This window comes from Theropithecus gelada, unplaced genomic scaffold (genome assembly GCF_003255815.1).
Source record: "Theropithecus gelada isolate Dixy unplaced genomic scaffold, Tgel_1.0 HiC_scaffold_15883, whole genome shotgun sequence".
Lineage (NCBI taxonomy): Eukaryota > Metazoa > Chordata > Mammalia > Primates > Cercopithecidae > Theropithecus > Theropithecus gelada.
The window spans coordinates 2,034,701-2,055,572 of record NW_020257640.1 but is presented as its reverse complement, the minus strand read 5'-3'; the positions used below and the strand labels follow the sequence as shown (position 1 = coordinate 2,055,572).

General features: G+C 53.4%; 1 protein-coding gene across 1 annotated transcript in view; it reads left to right on the top strand.

The window, feature by feature from the left end:
• LOC112617135 (zinc finger protein GLI2) overlaps nucleotides 1-19,216 on the top strand; it is a 258,170-nt gene extending 238,954 nt beyond the window's left edge. Inside the window, exons 9-14 of the mRNA XM_025373869.1 lie at nucleotides 1,107-1,292; nucleotides 4,653-4,802; nucleotides 8,986-9,150; nucleotides 11,117-11,389; nucleotides 12,883-13,219; nucleotides 14,825-19,216. Coding sequence (XP_025229654.1) covers nucleotides 1,107-1,292; nucleotides 4,653-4,802; nucleotides 8,986-9,150; nucleotides 11,117-11,389; nucleotides 12,883-13,219; nucleotides 14,825-17,292 — 3,579 coding nt within the window. The 3' untranslated portion in view covers nucleotides 17,293-19,216. The remainder of the gene's footprint in view (nucleotides 1-1,106; nucleotides 1,293-4,652; nucleotides 4,803-8,985; nucleotides 9,151-11,116; nucleotides 11,390-12,882; nucleotides 13,220-14,824) is intronic.
• Nucleotides 19,217-20,872: the final 1,656 nt, after the last annotated feature.

Genomic DNA, 20,872 nt, shown 5'->3' with positions numbered 1-20,872 from the left:
CGTCCTGAGGCTAATTTCTGCCACTCCCAGAAAGGAACTCAGCACTAGGACTGAGATCGTGACCTGGGCAGCTGTGGCACCACCCACGGAGTCCCTGGAGCCAGTGGGCATTAGGCCTTTTGACTATGGGGCGAGATCCTTCATCCCCCTGAGCCTGACTATACATGTTTTCCCCAGAGGCTATTTTGACAGACATTTTCCTGCTGTTTTTGGAGACAGTTTGAAATGTGAAGCCAGTCTTGGTAGCATCTGCCTCTTTGCTTGGCTTTGCTCCCAGCCTGCCTAGCAGAACAGTGGAATACTGGGGAGTCCTTGACAGCCCTTGTAGGCCCTCTGCGGACTTTCCGTCACTACTTGGGGTATCTCAGCCTCTCCCTGTGCCCCGATCCCAGGCAGGTACCTTCTGCCTGTCCTTATGTCCTCTGCTCAGAGGGTGCCCCTGGTTAGCATCAGTGAGGGTAGGGATGGTCTTGTGGGTTAATTCTCAGTCTGTTGCCAGTTTGAGAGAAAAAGACTTTGTCCTTTCTGACGGGAATTTCAGGTACCTGTGATCAGGTGAGGGAATTTCAGGCATTATGATCAGGGGAAAGAATGTCTCGGGGGGGCTTTCCTTCACCTCATTAAAATGGCCACATGGGCCCTAATGTGGTCAGGAAACTCAAGTCCAGACCTAGGCTGCCTCGAGCTCACTGTGTATTCATGAGGAGGGCCTCAGATCCCCCCTATCGTACAAGAATGCAGATGCCCACGCATTAGGGCTATGGCAGGGAAAACTGGCTCCCCACAGCGGAAATCAAACCGAATAGACAAAAGTCCCTGCCCCGCCGTTCTCCGGTTCTCCTGGCTTGGAGGAGACCCAGGGTGTGACAGAACACCTTGATGATGACAAGTGGGCACTGGAGAGAAAGGAGGAGGGGCCCCAGGACAGGCCATCTGACAAGGAGAGCTGTGGACGGGGCTGAGTTGAGGAAAGGAGCTAAAAAGGCTGATGAGTGTGTGTGTGTGTGTGTGCATGTGTTGTGTGTGTGCACACATACTTGCATCCACACCTGTAACAGCCCAGGGTCCCAGGGTCCTTGCATGGGACTAACAGCGGCCTCTTTCAGGGCCAGGTGTCTGGACACGGCTCATGTGGGTATGCCCTTCCTCTCTCCCAGGAGCAGCTCGCTGACCTCAAGGAAGATCTGGACAGAGATGACTGTAAGCAGGAGGCTGAGGTAGTCATCTATGAGACCAACTGCCACTGGGAAGACTGCACCAAGGAGTACGACACCCAGGAGCAGCTGGTGCACGTAAGCCTTTGAACCCCAGCAGCCGGCCAGCCAGGGCACGGCCCAGGCCATGCAGGATGCTGAGCCTTCCAGGGCCTCTACTAGACAGAAGGGGCTAGAGGAAGAGACCCCCAGAGATGCCTGGGCCACATCTCCTGCAAGTGGGAGGCGTGATTACTTACGTGTGCCCTGCCTGTTTTCAAGATGGCTTCCAATGCCTATGTAATACAAGAGATTAAAAGAAAAAATAAGTAAATGAGACTGTCAGGGAAAAGAGAACAATAAAGTGAAACAAGGAATAGAGTTAGTATTAAAAACCAAGTGCTTTGAGCTATATTCTACATACACTTTTTTTTCCTGAGATTCCTAGTAGCCAGTGCAAAGAGGGAAATACGATTAAACCAGCCAGTACCTACACGATAATAAGTGAAAGAAGCTTCTCCCATGAAGGAAGGAGTTGATCCTTTCCTTTGGGGACTATTCACAGATACCCAGTGGATATGGGCGCAGGTGGGCGTCTACCCAGATCAGAGAGGAGGCTGCTTAACAGTGCCTGAGTAGTGACAGCTCAGGTGATTAGAGAGGACCATGGGACCCGGTGAGCCCTTCAGGGTATGCCTCTTGGTCCTCACTCCATACTCTCATACCACAGCATCCCTTATGTGGCAGACAGGGTTGATGTGGGCAGTGTGCAGAGCAGAGGCGTGGCACGGGAAACACCTGGCTCCAAACCTGTCCCCACCACAACCAGCTGAGTGGTTCTGAGCCAAGTGACTCCACCTCTGCGAGCCTCATTTTTTTTCCTATCAAGGGGATTGATGCTGCCCCACAGGAGGGTCAGTCATATTCATCAGCACCTAGTGGCTCACAGGCATTCCACACCTAGCAGCTCCCTCCTTCCTCCTCCTGCCTGTTCCCCACACCAGCCCTGAGTGGTTCTCTCTTCTCCATCCAGAGAAGAACTTAAATTCAAGAAAGCCCCCTCCCAACTCCCCAGCACACACTCCTTGGTGAGTGAGTGTCTGTAAAGATGAACCCACTAAATTAGTAGCTCGATTGCTGGGAAGAGCAGACACACACGCATGTGCACACACATGCACACGTCTCTTATTCATATTCAGAAGCTGTCCCAAAGGCGCTTGCTTCTCCCCAGCTCTGTGAACTTAGCATTTAGGACACGCCGACTCCCTCTTCTTCTTCCACTTATGCAACTTCCTCCCAAATACTGTAGCTTTCTTTTGTGTTGGAGTTTTTCCTCCCATATGCAGTTCTCACCCAGAAGACCAGAACTTCCCAGCAAATGAATGCAGCTGACATAGAACTGGTGAAGCAGGGTCTTATCTAACCCCTTCTGGATCTCAAACTTAATTTTTCAACTTGTACCACCTCTTTGGGGTACACAAGCCCTAGATGGAGCAGGGACCGTGGAGCTGTGAGTTGCAGAACAAATCAGTTATATGAAAGGAGGAGAGAGGGACAGCCTCTCAGGCCAGGGGAAGGCCAAAGCCAGAGCATGCAGATGAGGATGTCAAAGACGTGCTCTGTGATAAGTGGGTCAGCCCTGAAGAGCAGGCACAGAATTCCTCAAATGAATGCCGAGGGTCCCCAACCTGGAAGGAGGGCTTTAGCCAGGGGCTTCCGTCTGTGCCCTGGACTGTCCTGCAGCTATAGGTGGCCACCTCCACCAGGCCCTGGAAAAAACAGACCCCTTCACCTAGCTCTGTCTCTCTCTCTCTCTCTCTCTCTCTCTCTCTGCTCTCTGGAAAGATGGATGGAGCAGGCGCACAGGCGAGCTGGAGCCCCTGGTCGATTATTAACAATTTGTTGCTAAGTAAACCAATAAGAAAAAACTGAAAGGCATTGTCAGGAAGCATTTTTATCATTTGAAAGGCTTTACAAATGGAAAGTGAGGCTAATATGATAAGATTTCCCTGGAAGTTCAAAGTGCTGAAGATTTCACATGCTCCAGCAGGGGCATCTGTATGCCTGACACTTGGGCCAGTCGCACAGGGCATGAGGGCCTGGCAGTTTTCTGTCTTCTGGGGCAAGGTGCTGCCAGTGTCTGATGCCCAGCTCTCGGGACAGCCTCTTTTGATGGCAAAGGTCCACAGGAGAATGTCCAGCAAAACAATATAGCAGGCCACAAATGCCAGCCACCCATGTAATTTACATTTCCTAGGAGTGCATAATCCCAGCACTTTGGGAGGCCGAGACGGGCGGATCACGAGGTCAGGAGATCAAGACCATCCTGGCTAACACGGTGAAACCCCGTCTCTACTAAAAAAAAATACAAAAAACTAGCTGGGCAAGGTGGTGGGCGCCTGTAGTCCCAGCTACTCGGGAGGCTGAGGCGGGAGAATGGCGTAAACCCGGGAGGCGGAGCTTGCAGTGCGCAGAGATCGCGCCAGCACTCCAGCCCGGGCAAGAGAGCGAGACGCTGTCTCAAAAAAAAAAAAAAAAAGAGTAAAAAGAAATAGGTGAAGTTAATTTTAATATTTTTATTTAGCCCGATATGTCTGAAATATTATCATTTAGCAGGTAGTCAATAGAAAACAAAATTATCTAAATATTGTATAATCTTTTTTTTTTCCATTCTAAGTCTTTGAAACTGGTATGTAGTTTGTACTTCTAGCCCATCTCAGCTCAGGCCAGCCACATTTCAAGTGTGCAAGAGCCCCATATGGGACAAGTGGTCACTGCATTGGACAGTGTGGGTCCTAGAGGATCTGGCTCCACCACGCCGACTGCCAGGGCCCTGTGCAGGCCACTGAACTCTCTGTGCCTTTGTGGAAAGGGGACAAAGCCGTTATCTCATGGGTCAATGCCAGAAATAGAGATAAGCATGTGTTATTTTTCTATTATAACAAAAGACGTTATTTGCAAATCTCTGAAACAGCAGGAGCAAGCTGAGGAGAAGCTTCTCATGCACCCACTATGGGTACGTTTGCCTCGCTGCAGTTAATTAGTGCCTACTGTTTGCAGCCTGGGAGCATCATCACACCAGAACCCAGAGCCCAGGCTGGGGTGCACGGGATGGCTTTGCCCAGTATAGATGGTAACTTTGATGATGGATTGGAAAATGCAGGGAAGATAAGCGGCACGCAGCAGGCCATCATTTAAGGGCAGCTAGGATGCTTCATGAGGAGGCATGGCCTGGCTTGGAGGGGTGAGCTTGTTGGGTCAGTGGTCTACATATAGTAGGTGGGATGGGCAATGAGAAGCATGGTCTGAACATAATAGGCGTGGTCAGCAGGGTGGGAGGTCTGCACACAGGTGGGGGAGGGCTGGGGGGATGCTGGGGCGGGTGGTCAACTGACAGCAGGCGGAGGTCTGTGGGCCTCCTGGGCCTGCTTACCCTCTCCTGGGCATGTCCCTCCGCAGCACATCAACAACGAGCACATCCACGGGGAGAAGAAGGAGTTCGTGTGCCGCTGGCAGGCCTGCACACGGGAGCAGAAGCCCTTCAAGGCGCAGTACATGCTGGTGGTGCACATGCGGCGGCACACGGGCGAGAAGCCTCACAAGTGCACGGTGAGTGGCCTTCTCCCCACCCCCGTCGCGTCGTCAGGACCGGCCCTTCAGCCAGGCCAGGGGGATCGTGTTTGGAGGTGGCTGGCCACAGGCACACCGGGGTGGAGCAGGCCACAGCAGGGGCTCTGGGACCGGAGCCTGTTCCCACCCTGCCTGTGTGGGTCCTAGAGGCCCCTCGCCTCGTGGCATCCCAGACCTTGATGGACTTGCTCTGTGGGTGGGAGCATCTCGGTAAGCACGGCAGAGGTGTGTGGATGTGTCTGTGATTGTGAGTCCAAAGGCATATCTGCATCCTGAAGTTTGCTTGGCTGGATGACACTGGGCGGAGGGACCGCGCCATAGCACTCTGCAGAGAAAAAAACATCATTGGTAATTCAGAGCTTGAGCAATGATGGGTTAAAACTCATTTGGGTTGAGGGGTTTTTTAGTTTGTTTTTTGAGACAGTCGCACTTTGCCACCCAGGCAGCTCATTGTAGCCTCTACCTTCTGGGCTCAGCCTCCTGAGCAGCTGGGACTACAGGCACATGCCACCACACCGGGATAATTTTTGTATCTTTTTGTAGAAACGGGGTTTCGCCATGTTGCCCAGGCTGCTCTTGAACTCCTGGGCTCAAGCAGTCCGCCTGCCTCGGCCTCCCAAAGTGCTGGGATTACAGGCTTGAGCCACAGATCCTGGCTGAGTGTTTCTTTTGTTTTGTTTTGTTTTGTTTTTTTAATGAGCTCAAAGATAAGACCTTTTCTACGGTCTCCTTTAGAGGTCAACAGGATTTATGACTATTAGTTGGAGAGACTATTTTTTAAAAACACAGAAACTGCTGCCCCACAAAAGCAGACGTGGTTTTAGCTGCAGCTGAAACATCTGGAAACTCCTCTTTGTGAATTCTTGTTTCATAGATTCTAAGACATACATTCTATTTTCACCTTAACATCTCTGAAGTCAGACTGTCTTAAAATCAGTGGTGTCCGGGATCCAATGAAATATGCTACCTTCGTTGGCAAGTCAGTTTTTTTTATTGAGAAATAGCTGACATACCATAAAGTTCACCCTTTTAAGAAAATGTACAATTTAATTGTTTTTACTACATTCACAGATTTGTGCAACCATCGCTACTAGTTAATTTCAGAACATTTTCATCACCCCAGAAAGATACCCTGTACTCATTAGCAGCCACTCCTAATTCTCTCCTTCCCACAGCCCTGGACAGTTACTAATCTGCTTTCTGTCTGTATGGATTTGCCTATTCTGGAAATTTCATAAAAACTGAAATCATACAATATGTGCCTTTGTGTCTTGCTGCTTTCAGTTAACACATCTTCAAGGTTCATCTGTGTTGTAGCATGCACACGTACTTTCTTTCTTTTTGTGGCTACCTAATATTCCATTGTATGGATAGACTATGTTTTGTTTATGCATTCATCAGTTGATGGATATTTGCATTGTATTTACTTTGAGGCTATTATGAATAATGCTGCTATGAACATGTGTGTTCATGTTTTTATATGGCCAGAACGTTTTCACTTCTCTTTGAGGCTATTATGAATAATGCTGCTATGAACATGTGCGTTCATGTTTTTATATGGACAGAACGTTTTCACTTCTCTTTGAGGCTATTATGAATAATGCTGCTATGAACATGTGCGTTCATGTTTTTATATGGACAGAACGTTTTCACTTCTGTTGGGTATGTGTAACTACGAGTAGAATTGCTGAGTCATATGGCAGTTGAGGAACTGCTGGTTTGTTTTCCAGAATCAATGCTCCATTTTACCTTTCCACCCACAATGAATGAGGGTTCTGATTTCTGCAAATCCTCACCAACACTGGTTGTTACCTTTTTTATTCTAGCCATATCCTAGTGGGTGTAAAGTAGTATTTTATTGTGTTTTTGATTAGCACTTCCCTAATTAGTGATTAATAATGTTAAACACCTTTTCAGGTGCTTATTGGCCATTTGTGTATCTTCTTTGGAGAACTGTCTACTCAAATATTGCCCATTTTGAAATCTGGTTGTCTTTTTGTTGTTAAATTGTAAGAATTTTTTATGTATCTGGTTACTAGACCCTTATGAGATATATGATTTGCAAATAATTCTCCCATTCTCTGGGTTTTCTTTTCATTTCCTTGATACTTTAAAGCACAAAAGTTTTTAATTTTGAGGCTGTACAATTTTTTAATTGCTTGTGCTTTCAGCATCATAGCTAAGGAACCATTGCCTAATCCAAGGTCACAAAACTTTACCCTTATGTTTTCTTCTAAGAGTTTTATAGTTTTAAACTTTTATTTATAAAAATATTGAATACTGGCACTCTGAAAAATGTAAAAAGTAAAAAAAGAAAGAAATATATGTGTGTATAGAGAGCTTTATAATATAGCTCTTCCATTGTCACCCAGGCTGGGGTGCAGTGGTGCCATCTTGGCTCACTGCAACATCTGCATCCCAGGTTCAAGCGATTCTCCTGCCTCAGCCTCCCAAGTAGCTAGGATTACAGGCGTGCACCACCACGCCTGGCTAATATTTTGTATTTTTAGTAGAGACAGGGTTTCACCATGATGGCCAGGCTGGTCTTGAACTCCTGACCTCAGGTGATCCGCCTGCCTCAGCCTCCCAAAGTGCTAGGATTACAGGTGTGAGCCGCTACGCCCAGCCTGGAGTTAATTTTTGTACATGGTATGAGGTAGGGATCCAAACTTACTCTTTTGCATGTGATTATGCAGTTGTCCAAGTCCATTTGTTGAAAACCTGTTCTTTCCATTTGAATGGTCTTGGCACCCTTGTCAAAAATCAATTGACCTTAAGTGTCTGGGTTTCTTTCTGAACTGCCAGTTGTATTGCCTGGATCTCTATGTCTCTCTTTATGCCAGTACCACATTCAGTCTTTATTACTGTCAATTTGTAGGAAGTAAATTGGGACATATGAGTTCTCCAAATTTGTCCTCCTTTTGCAAGATTGTTCTGGCTCTTCGGGGTTCATTGCAACAAGTTATTTTCTTAACATCCTCAGTAGTGGCAAACCATAGCCCTTTGATGATATGAGCTGTGAGTTGCGGAAACAGATAAAAGGCATTTGGAGCCAACCGTGCTCAATCAGACTGGTCAGGAATAAAGGAGAGGATGGGAGGAATGAGACAGCTCCTGCCGGGGTGTACGTGTCCTCCTGAGGGCGGTTTGCATACATCCATTCAATGCAACCGCAGTATCTTTGGAATAGCTGCAGAGTTTCCTGCAATGATCTCTTCTTCCTTCTCCCCTTCCTCCCTCCTTCCCTCTCTCCCCACCTCCTTTCCTTCCTTCCTCTCTCCCTTGCTCCCTCCTTTCCTCCTTCCTTCCTTTCCAGAATTGTTTCTTGAGTGCTTAGGTGCTAAATATTAGGAAGACAGCAATGAACAAGAGCCAGAAGATTCCTGCTCTGTGGAGCTAGTATTCTACTATGAAAGCTGGGTAACAAAATGATTCAGATCATTATAAATCGAGCCAAGGGGTATAAAGAAGAGAGGATAGAGTGTTGTGATTGAGAATATCAGAAAAGTGCTCTCAGAGGAGATGACCTAAAAGATTGAGAGGGAGGGACCTGGGCCAGGAACCGGATTGGGAGGAGGTTGCAGAAGTTTCCAGCCAGAGGAGTCAGTAGTATGCAGAGGCCCCAAGCCAGGAAGAACTTAGTGGAGTCAAAGAACTGAAAGGAGACCAGCGTGTCCAGATTGAAGTTGAGGGTGGCCAACTCACTTAAGGACTTGGAAGACTGAATTTTATTCTCAGCACATTTTAGCGCACAGAAAAATTCTAATCGAGAGTGGTACTGGGAAACAGTTCAAAGTAATAGTTTAGAGTTTAATGATACGGGAATATGCTGCTGATTTAAAAACTGGTGACTGAATACTTGATATGTTCCCAATTTTGGTTTTAAAGACATGGGGAGATGAATTGCAGAGTCACCAGACATGAAACTTACCACATGTCAGCAGTGGCAGCCCCTGGGCAACCGGTGGTTTTCGTTTTTCTCTTTGTACTTTTCAGCCCTTTCCATGTTTTCAGGAAAGGAAAGTAATATCCTTAAAATGCCTGTTTCTGAGTGCGCTGATGGGGTGGAGCAGAGCAGAGGAGGGGGTGGGGAGGAAGCAGCAGCCCGCCTCTAGGTTGGGCCCCCTGGGGTGCCTTGACTGACTGAACCACCTCCTTCTAGTTCGAGGGCTGCTCGAAGGCCTACTCCCGCCTGGAGAACCTGAAGACACACCTGCGGTCCCACACCGGGGAGAAGCCATACGTGTGCGAGCACGAGGGCTGCAACAAAGCCTTCTCCAATGCTTCGGACCGCGCCAAGCACCAGAATCGCACCCACTCCAATGAGGTACCCCCGCAGGGCATGCGCTGGGCATGCACACGGGAGCCCCACTGACATCCCATGGCTTCCAGGCGTCTGTAGGCCAGTAGATAGCCAGGTGCCTGGGGTCTCGCCCCCACCACTGACCAGCTGTACATCCTCAGACACAGACCAGGACTCTGAGACCTGGACAGACCGGTCTCTTTCTCTGTGCCACATCCTTTCCTCTAAAAGATGCCCCATGAGGTCCCATGGAATACTGACCCTCTGTGTGCCTCAATTTCCTTATCTCTGTGATGAATATAATGGTGCCCTCCCCAAAGGCTGTCATGAGGTCCTCAGGAGCCGAAGCTGAGGCAGGGAAGTGGCCCCTCTGATCTCAGAGTGTTTCACATGCATCTGTCCCTATTACTTGGGGCTGCTGGGTGGGTTCTGCCTCCCCATCCCCTAGATGAGGAAACGAAGACTCAGAGATGAAGTGACTTACCCCAGTGCCAGATGAGTGATGAATCCTCTGCAGCTGTGAAAACACCCTGGATCACTGTTTCATACCCCCAAATTCCCTTTCCACCACAAGCAGGTGTCCCACTGGGGAGCAGCTGCCCCGCTGCCTGGGGGAAGCAGAGCAGTGCTGTCTGAGTGTGGCATTTGTTGGCAGCCCCCTGGCCTGTTGGCTTGGGCAGCCAGCAGTGACACGCTCCAGCTGTTAGCGCTGCCTGGGCCTGCCGTGGCAGTCAACCCCAGCAGATGGGGCATAGAGTAGCCTCTGCCACCCTGGGTAGGCAGAGCCCCTATCTGGGCTGAGAGAACCAGGGAGAAAGCGGGGCAAGAGCCGGTGGTGTCCTGGCCCAGCCACACAATTACTGTCGCTCAGGCTTACTCAGAAATGTATGTTTTTAAAAGCTTAGACACATCCTGGACCCCAAAGGGAATTTGCTCCAATGCTTATAAGAAGTCAGAGGAATTTTCTTTTTTTTTCCTTTTTTTTTGAGACGGAGTCTCTCTCTGTCGCCCAGGCTGGAGTGCAGTGGCGCAATCTCGGCTCACTGCAAGCTCCGCCTCCCGGGTTCACGCCATTCTCCTGGCTCAGCCTCCAGAGTAGCTGGGACTAGAGGCGTCCGCCACCACGCCCGGCTAATTTTTTGTGTTTTTTTTAGTATAGACGGGGTTTCACCGTGTTAGCCAGGATGGTCTCGAACTCCTGACCTCGTGATCCGCCCGCCTCGGCCTCCCAGAGTGCTGGGATTACAGGCGTGAGCCACTGCACCCGGCCTAAGTGAGAGGAATTTTCAAAGGCATCTGAACCCCTCAGAGTCTCTATGGCAAGAGCCGGCCTTAGAGGGGAGTGTGTGTGCACATGTGTGTATGTGTGTTTGTAAGTGTATTATGTATGTGTGTATAGATATGGGAGAGCAGGGGTGTGGGTATCTGTATGTGGATATGAGTGTGCACGTTTGTAAGTGTGTGTTTTTGTGTAGACGTGGTGTGGGGGGTGTGTGTGTGTATTTATGAGTCCAGGACTGAGGTTTGGAAATCCTGGGTTTTTTCACCCCATTACTGGATGACTTGGAACCCATTCCTTTGCCTCCCTGATCCTGCCTTTCTTCGTCAGAGAAATCAGGGGTGCTAGTGCTGTCACAGGGTACACTGAGCTCGTACACTTGCTACTAGTACTGAAAACCCCACTGCCCTGTTCACTGAGAGGCAGCACCGTGATTACACGAAGCATGTGTGTCCCCAGCTTCTTGTGGCAGGAACCCCCTTGGCCATGTGCTTAACTGCACGAACAAGTGCCAGACAAGCCAGGCTAAGGCCAGGCTCCTGCATGGCACCATCCACAGAGCGCTGGCTGCCAGTTCGACAGAACACCTACTGACGTTGCCAGCTGGGCTCTGCTGAGGGACGTGGGTAGCTTCAGGAGAACAGGGAGAGCGCCCTTTCAGAATTGATCCTTGTACCCCCATCCATGACACAGGCCTGCTTCTCTCCCCAGAAACCCTACATCTGCAAGATCCCAGGCTGCACCAAGAGATACACAGACCCCAGCTCTCTCCGGAAGCACGTGAAAACGGTCCACGGCCCAGATGCCCACGTCACCAAGAAGCAGCGCAACGACGTGCACCTCCGCACACCGCTGCTCAAAGAGAATGGGGACAGTGAGGCCGGCGCCGAGCCTGGCGGCCCAGAGAGCACCGAGGCCAGCAGCACCAGCCAGGCCGTGGAGGACTGCCTGCACGTCAGAGCCATCAAGACCGAGAGCTCCGGGGTAAGCAGAGCTGGGCAGCCCAGCCACGCAAGGCGACTCCATAGCCGTGCCCAGGGCCACCCCTGACCACAGTTGTGGGCTCTGTCCTAAGGCCCCCCTCTAAGGGCACAGCGATGTCCCTCCTCTCTCCAACTTGCCTTTCGCCGTTCACCAGCTTGGGCCTCACGTGAAACCTATCTTGTCCAGGTCCCATTCTGCTCTGACCAGGCTCTTGCTGGGTGTATGCCAGCACCCTCAGTGACAGAGATGCTGCCATGTACGGTGGCCCTGCACAGGGCAGGGGCAGCCCCTGCATGTCTGCCTTTCCAGCCAGCACTCAAGTGCCGCTGCCAACCCCCACCCCTCTGTCCTGTCTCTGCATCCCCACCCTTCTGGTGTCCACTCCTTTTGTTCTAACCACCTGTTCTTTGTCTCCATCTCTTTTTCCTGACTGTACCTCCCCTAAGGATAGACGGTACTGAGGTGAGCTAAGGAGCTGGGCGTGTGTGGGTGGGATGAGGGAGTGAGGGTGGCTGGGGAGCCGGTCCATGCTGCTGCCTGGCAGAGACTCACCTATCAGTCCAGGCCTCCTAGGCCCAGGCAGGTGGGCCCGGACAGGCACACACGGCAGGGCACTGCAGGTGGGGCCATTGGCCTTGGCAGCCGGAGTGGAGCTGGCAGGTGTGGGGAGCAGGGGCGCCAGGCTGTATCAGGGACAGAGTGACAGGGAGGCATGCGTCCAGGCTGCAGAAGGTCCTGAGGGCCAAGCAGAGGAATGTGGATGGCGCCATGGACAACACCTAGAAGGTCCCTGCTCCCATGAAGCCTGTATCCTCACGGGAAGGAAGATCGCAGCTTCCCAAGGAAGCTGAATTTGGGCCATTTGGCCTAACAATGAGCCCAGAGATGGTGCATCTGGTGCAGGCCTCATCTGAGCCCAGATCCGAGTTCTGTGGATGTCGTCCGAGTGGATGTCGTCCGAGTTCTGTGGTATTCTGCACTGTACATGTGCCGTGAGCTCCCTACCCCACTCTACCTAACCCAGAGGGAAGGCTGCTTTGGGGTGGCCCTTTGCACAAGGGCTGCATCCCACAGGTCCCCCTCCCTGGTCATCCTTTCCCTTTCCAACAACCTGCCCCTGGCCTTTTGAGATCATCCTGTCTGGTTGAAGCCACCACGTCAGCAGGCTTTCGTTCCTCACCTCATCAGGGCACATGGCTGGTGGCAGTGTTTAAGTGCCTTCTTTTGTGCCATACTGGGTGCCTTCTGCATGCTGCGTGCTGTCCATCCATCCACTAACTGCACTGGAATCAGTTCAGGTCCATCTCTTAGTTGGGGAAGCCAAGGTTAAGAGAAGTGAAGTGATGACCATTTTAAGCAAACAGACTCATGGTACTTTACATGCTCCTCCGCAAGGCAGCTTCCTCTCCTCACCCCCAGCCCCGCAGGGTGCGCAAGGGTGTGGTGCCCGTGCAGACCCTCTGAGTCTGTGCCTTCTCGCCTCGTCCCTGCAGCTGTGTCAGTCCAGCCCCGGGGCCCAGTCCTCCTGCAGCAGCGAGCCCTCCCCGCTGGGCAGTGCCCCCAACAATGACAGTGGCGTGGAGATGCCGGGGACGGGGCCCGGGAGCCTGGGAGACCTGACGGCACTGGATGACACACCCCCAGGGGCTGACACCTCAGCCCTGGCTGCCCCCTCCGCTGGTGGCCTCCAGCTGCGCAAACACATGACCACCATGCACCGGTTCGAGCAGCTCAAGAAGGAGAAGCTCAGGTCACTCAAGGATTCCTGCTCATGGGCCGGGCCGACTCCACACACACGGAACACCAAGCTGCCTCCCCTCCCGGGAAGTGGTGAGTGAAGGCCCGGGGTTTGCAGATGGGGCAAGAGCGAGTCTGGGGCAGCACCAACTAGGCTGGCACCCACCAAGCACCAGTGCTATCTCACTGGCTGCCTACAGGATCTTACCAGCCCAGTACAGTAAAGGAAGCTGAGGCTCAGAGAGGTGAAATGCCTTACCCAAATCAATGGCAGGGGTGAGATTTAGCCTAGGTCTGTGTGGCTCCAAAGCTCACGCTCTTTCAGCTGCACCACGCTGAGTCCCTGTAATCCCCCAAAACAAGCAGACCCTGCGCACATCATCCTCGTCCTCACCCAGTCATTCATTCACTGACTGGGCACTTGCTGTGGGCACCATAGCAAAGGCCCTAGGCAGGAGAGCCATTTAATTCCAGTCCCAAATAAGTGTATGGTTAGAAGGCTGTGCCACCAGACTCACACTCTACTGCAGAACGAGCCAGGTCCCACCAAAGCCAGAGCTTAAGGTAGAGCTGTGCAGAGGAAGGAGAAAGCACATTGAGCTGGTGATGAGCCGGGAGGACTTCACGGAGGAGGTGGCGCTGTGCTCGGCCTCAAGAGGTGTTGGCCAGGCTCTGAGATGGAAGGCGTCTTTAGCGAGCATGTCTTAGGTACTGCCTCTGTCCCAGGATTGTGCCGGGCTGCCCACTGTGGTCGACACTGATGTACCACCTGCTCTCACTTGAAGGGAGGATTTGTCGTCCCAACTTGTGGGGACTACCAGTAAATGGCCTTGAACTCTCAGCCCCCTACAGGGATCTCCTGGGTTGCAGACAGATGCCCCACCCAAGGTCACCCCTTCCCATCAGGCCCACATGCAGTGACTGGTCCCTACAGAAGTGTACAGGCCCAGCCATCAAGATGAGGCTCAGAGAGGTGCCCAACTCAGGGCAGCACTGAAGAGCCATTGGAGGTCCTGGGCTCCCTGTGAGATCCTCCCGGGCTCACTTCTCCTCTGCCCACTCTTGCAGCCTGTCTTTCCTTCCATGGGTATGGACCTCAGGGTACTCCCTGTAATAGTCTGCTCCTTAAAGTCCATCTCAGGAGAGCCCAGGTGGCAACACCTCCACGGACTGTGAGGGTACAGTGCCAGGAGACCAACCTGCGCCTTCCTGAGCTGCTCATCCCCTCCTCTCCATAACTTAGTCCTATGGAGAGACAGATTTATCTACAGCTGGAGAAACTGAGGGCCAGAGAAAGGAGAATTCAAGGCCAGACAGATAATGGTAAAGTTAAGATAGGGACTTAGGCCTCCTGGCTTCCCCTTGCCTACCCTTTCAATAAGTGCCACCATTTGTTTACATATTGCTTTTTCCTTCTCCTGCTTAATTGAAAAACCATCTGCTCACTGGGCATGGTGGCACACGTGTGCCCTAGCTACTCCAGAGTCTGAGGAGGGAGGATCCCTTGAGCCCAGGAGTTCAAGGCCAGCCTGGGAAACCCTGTCTCTAAAAAGAGAAAGAGAGAAAGCATGCATCTCCTGAGTGTACTGTGTTCCAGGCCCTCTTCTCGGGCTCCAGGCCCAGTGCGATGACTGAGCATGGTCAAAGCAGGCAGCTACCCACCCTTGTCCCGGTGCTGACTCCTCTGCTTTCCCGCAGGCTCCATCCTGGAAAACTTCAGCGGCAGTGGGGGCGGTGGGCCCGCGGGGCTGCTGCCCAACCCTCGGCTGTCGGAGCTGTCCTCCGGCGAGGTGACCATGCTGAGCCAGCTGCAGGAGCGCCGCGACAGCTCCACCAGCACCGTCAGCTCTGCCTACACCGTGAGCCGCCGCTCCTCCGGCATCTCCCCCTACTTTTCCAGCCGCCGCTCCAGCGAGGCCTCGCCCCTGGGCGCTGGCCGCCCGCACAACGCCAGCTCCGCGGACTCCTACGACCCCATCTCCACGGACGCGTCGCGGCGCTCGAGCGAGGCCAGCCAGTGCAGCGGCGGCTCTGGGCTGCTCAACCTCACGCCCGCGCAGCAGTACAGCCTGCGGGCCAAGTACGCTGCGGCCACGGGCGGCCCCCCGCCCACCCCGCTACCAGGCCTGGAGCGCATGAGCCTGCGGACCAGGCTGGCGCTGCTGGACGCGCCCGAGCGCGCGCTGCCCGCCGGCTGCCCACGCCCGCTGGTGCCGCGGCGTGGCAGCGACGGGCCGACCTATGGCCACGGCCACGTGGGGGCTGCGCCCGCCTTCCCCCACGAGGCTCCAGGCGGCGGAGCCAGACGGGCCAGCGACCCTGTGCGGCGGCCCGATGCCCTGGCCCTACCGCGGGTGCAGCGCTTCCACAGCGCCCACAACGTGAACCCCGGCCCATTGCCGCCGTGTGCCGACAGACGAGGCCTCCGCCTGCAGAGCCACCCGAGCACCGACGGCGGCCTGGCCCGCGGCGCCTACTCGCCCCGGCCGCCTAGCATCAGCGAGAACGTGGCGATGGAGGCCGTGGCGGCAGGGGCCGACGGCGCGGGGCCCGAGGGCGACCTGGGGCTGCCAGAGGACGACCTGGTGCTGCCCGACGACGTGGTGCAGTACATCAAGGCGCACGCCAGTGGCACTCTGGACGAGGGCGCCGGGCAGGTGTATCCCATGGAAAGCACTGGCTTCTCTGACAACCCCAAACTTCCCAGCCCGGGGCTGCACGGCCAGCGCAGGTTGGTGGCTGCAGACTCCAACGTGGGCCCCTCCGCGCCTGTGTTGGCAGAATGCCAGTTAGGCTTTGGGGCGCCCTCCAGCCTGAACAAAAATAACATGCCTGTGCAGTGGAACGAGGTGAGCTCCGGCACCGTGGATGCCCTGGCCAGCCAGGTGAAGCCTCCACCGTTTCCTCAGGGCAACCTGGCGCTGGTGCAGCAGAAGCCTGCCTTTGGCCAGTACCCAGGCTACAGTCCACAAGGCCTACAGGCGAGCCCCGGGGGTCTGGACAGCACACAGCCACACCTTCAGCCGCGCAGCGGAGCCCCCTCCCAGGGCATCCCCAGGGTAAACTACATGCAGCAGCCGCGGCAGCCAGTGGCCAGCAGCCAGTGTCCTGGCATGACCACCGCTATGAGCCCCCATGCCTGCTATGGCCAAGCCCACCCCCAGCTGAGCCCCAGCACCGTCAGTGGGGCCTTCAGCCAGTTCCCCCAATCCTGCAGCAACATGCCAGCCAAGCCAGGGCATCTGGGGCACCCTCAGCAGACAGAAGTTGCACCTGACCCTACCATGATGAGCAATCGCCACAGGGAACTTGGGGTCCCCAATTCAGCCCTGGCTGGAGTGCCACCACCTCACCCAGTCCAGAGCTACCCACAGCAGAGCCATCACCTGGCAGCCCCCATGAGCCAGGAGAGCTACCACCAGGTCCCCAGCCTTCTGCCTGCCCGCCAGCCTGGCTTCATGGAACCCCAACCAGGCCCGATGGGGGTGGCTACAGCAGGCTTTGGTCTAGTGCAGCCCCGGCCTCCCCTCGAGCCCAGCCCTGCTGGCCGCCACCGTGGGGTACGTGCTGTGCAGCAGCAGCTGGCCTATGCCAGGGCCACAGGCCATGCCATGGCTGCCATGCCATCCAGTCAGGAGACAGCAGAAGTTGTGCCCAAGGGAGCGATGGGCACCATGGGGTCGATGCCTCCCCAGCCACCTCCGCAGGACACAGGTGGGGCCCCGGCCCACAACATGCTCTACTACTACGGCCAGATCCACATGTACGAACAGGATGGAGGCCTGGAGAACCTCGGGGGCTGCCAGGTCATGCGGTCCCAGCCACCACAGCCACAGGCCTGTCCGGACAGCATCCAGCCCCAGCCCTTGCCCTCACCAGGGGTCAACCAGGTGTCCAGCACTGTAGACTCCCAGCTCTTGGAGGCCCCCCAAATTGACTTTGATGCCATCATGGATGATGGCGATCACTCAAGTTTGTTCTCGGGTGCTCTGAGCCCCAGCCTCCTTCACAGCCTCTCCCAGAACTCCTCCCGCCTCACCACCCCCCGAAACTCCCTGACCCTGCCCTCCATCCCCGCAGGCATCAGCAACATGGCTGTTGGAGACATGAGCTCCATGCTCACCAGCCTTGCCGAGGAGAGCAAGTTCCTGAACATGATGACCTAGAGCCCCAAGCGCCTGGCGCTGAGTGCACCCAGAGGGGTCATCGCTGCCCAGAGCCAGGGGTTCCAGCTGTTTTGTCTTTTTCCAAAAAAGTATTAAATAGGCTTGAGGGGTTGTTGCACAATGGCCGCTTCAGATGACAGATGTTGTAAGAGAAGGTTTATGGGCATCCTCTCTGGTCTTTTGGATTATTCCTCAGAACAATGAAAAAAGTCTCCATAGGACAGGAAGGAATGCAAAACTCATTCACACAGTGCTTTCCAGCCTTTGGTGCTTACAGGACCAGTCTGTTCTGGCTTCTTCAGGGCTGACATTCGGCTAACGAGGGATTACTTTGGCCAAAGCCTTTCCAAGGATATGCAGAAAGACGGTAGGGAGCATTTGGCTTTGAATCTGAACGCCATACTGGGTACTCTGCTCCGGAAAGATGAGCTGCTGCTTCTGCTACTTGGAAGGAAAAGGAATTCCTGATCCACCTGAATTCCTCTATGATCCTAACTCTTGGGGTCTCTAACGTCCCTTGTCATAGAGGAAAAACACAGATTATACCTGGAGGATTCAGAAACACATTCTGATTCCAGGTTTGGTAGAGCTGGCTCTTCTACCCCATAAAGCCGAGTCTGGGACTGGCAGCCCATCCAAGTGTATATGAACGAATAAAGTATGTAAGTATCACCAGAAAAAGGAAAGAAAAAAATGTACTCCTCGGGACAAGCCCAGAAGCTGCCCTGGCCTCTTCAGACCGTGTTTACAGTGTTTGCATGTAGAATGTAGCCCTTCCTGAAAAGAAGACTTGTTTCTAAATACCTCGGGGCTGCTGGAGCCACTGTGGGTTAGGGATAGACTGAGGCCTCGAGAAGTGAGGGTGCACCAGGGACCCAGCCTCAGGCCACCCTGGGGATCTCCCAGTAGGAAGAGGAAGTTGCATGTTTACCCAGTCCTGTTTCTCCAATGCAGTGTCCACCCACTTTACCACGAAAAACTCCAGGGCCTGACGGCAGCGCAGGCTCCCCCAGCACTCACCAGCAGCCCAGTGTTCTCCGCCAAGCCCCAGTGTGCATGCCTGGTATCCTCCGGATTCCCTTCCTTCTGCCCACCGAGTCACTGGGCAGAGAAGGATGACGTGTGTGGTAGTGTGATTGGGGTAGAAAGGGGAAGGGGTTGATCCTCAGGACTCTGAGGGAGCGTCATTGAATTTTCCTGTTCAGTGTGACCAAGACCCACCTGGAAATGGCTTCAGGAGACATCATTCCTGAACACACTGTAGGGTGAATTGGTGCATCTTCCCCACCACACACACACACACACACACACATACACACACACCCCAAACCTTTTCATGGGGAATGTGTGGCAACCTTGCCAAACAGCACCACTCAGAGTGTGACTCTGACTGTGACCTTGGCTTCCATGAGGAACCTCTTAGGACAGTTTGAGGACAAGGCCAACATCATTATCTGGGCCCCCTGTGTCTCAGCACATCAAACTCTGTTGGGAGACAAGGCCAAGTGCAAATGAAAGCCAGGGAACATTGCTAAGGGTCTGTGGCTCTGTGGTGTGGCCATTACCTTCCTGAGACAGGATTTCCCTTGCCAGTCCCAACCTGTATCTATTCTGTACAGAAGACATCCCTGGATATACTGCAGGTGAGTCGTCCAGCCAAATTTATATCTCCAAAACATTTTTAGCTTTTTCTACATGCTATGAATTGAGATGACATGTTCAACTTGTAAATAAGTCTTTTTGTACATTAAAAAAGTAATTTTTTCATAATCTATCTTGTCTATCTGCTTTTCCCTTGACAGTAGTTAATGAGAACCTGGGCAGTAAATTTGGTGCATTCGAGCAGAAATTAGGCTGTATTTTTTCTTAACAGTGTCAAAATTGACTATCCCGCCTTTGCCAAGAAATGTTTAATGCTGAGGCATTTACTGGCTGTTTGTTGTCTCCTTGGGACTGGGCAGGGTCTGACATTTCACAGTGAATATCTGACTGCTCCCCTGGTGAGCTGCTCTGAACATCTATATGCATTGCAGACCAGGGTATAGACCCAAACACTCCTGGGGTCAGACCCCTCCCTTTGGTGGGCACTCGGATGGAGCACATTTCATCAGGGTGGGGTGGGGTGAGATGGGCAAACCCCCAAGGCTCTGGTGCAGGTAGAATGAGTCAGGGCAGGCAGGTGGCACCTCCAGGATGCCCATCAGTTGGCCTTGGCAAAGGGGCCCATGGGGAGCAGCCATGAACAGGGGCTCTGAGCTCTAGGGGGCTGCCCAGCAGGTGGACAGGGAGAGCCTGGGTCCAGCGGGCAGGCTAGTCAGCTGGTGGCCCCTGCAGTAAACCTCAGGGAGCCCTTGAATGAGTCATGAGGCCCCATCTAGGGGTAGGGCCAGAGACAGGGAGCAGGGAGCAGAGCCCCAGGACTGAATTAGAGGGGTAAGAGGGCACCTTCTAAGGACCAGGCATGCCGGGCCTCTGAACGCCCAGCCCAGACCCCTTTATCCTCTCCTCTCCAGGAGAGAAGGCTTAGCACGCAGGTTGGGCAGTGTGGACACCAAAGCCACATGGGACATCATCTTTGACTGGAAGGCATGAGACACATGGACTGGGGAAGGGTTTTGTGGTCAGACACTTGCAGGAAACCCCCAAGGAGAATAGAATTGAGCAGGTTTCCTTTCCACAAGCATCCCACAGCCTCCACTGTGCATCAGGGAGCCGCCACTTCTCTGGCCAACATTTCCTAGAGGAAAGGCCCCGCTCCTCCCCAAGGAGCAGTGTTGCTCAGCGAGCTCCCAGGGAGGAAGTGAGCGTGCACAGCTCTGCCCTTCCCTCCTCTTCTTTCCAAAGCCCACTTTCGGGGCTCACACTTTCTCTGCTTCACCACTTGTTGAGCCTCTGGAAACAGCTCTGCCCTACTTTGTGGCGAGGGTGAGACCTCATGTTGTTCAGTGCCACCTGAGGTTGGATGAGCCATAGTATTAACAGCCCACTGTGGTCATTCAGACGAGCCATCTCCTCTGGGTCAGGTAACGACGTCCACAGTCGCGCTGTGTAACAACATCCGTGAAACCTCAGCACCGTATAACAATAAGCATGTAGTTAGCTCATGAACCCGAAGGTCTGAAGGTTGGCTGCCCCGGGCCGGGTTTGGCTGGGCTGTCTCCATCTGTGACTCAGCTGGGGTCAGCTAGTCTAGGTGGCTTGGCCTTGCCCAATGTGACTTGCATCTTCCTCCCAGGACCAAGACACTAGCAATGACAGAAGCACAGGAGAGCAAGCCAGCAGCCGTAGGTCCCCTAAGCAAGTCACGTGGCCAGAGCCATCACCTGTGCAGTGGGGAAGGGTCCTCCTGTGGAAGTGAGCGGAAGAGAGCAAATAGTTCCCAACAGGAATCCAGTCTACCACAGCCTGCCTTCCTAGAGACAGTAATTCATGTTCCACATGCAGAAAATACCCAATCAACACCCCCAGGAAAAAAAAAAAACTCTCCTGTCAGACTTAGACTTCAGGCTTAAAGCCCAGGATCTTGTGGTCTATGTCTGGGTGTGGTTCTTCTTACCAGCTAAAAAGACAAGTTTTCTGC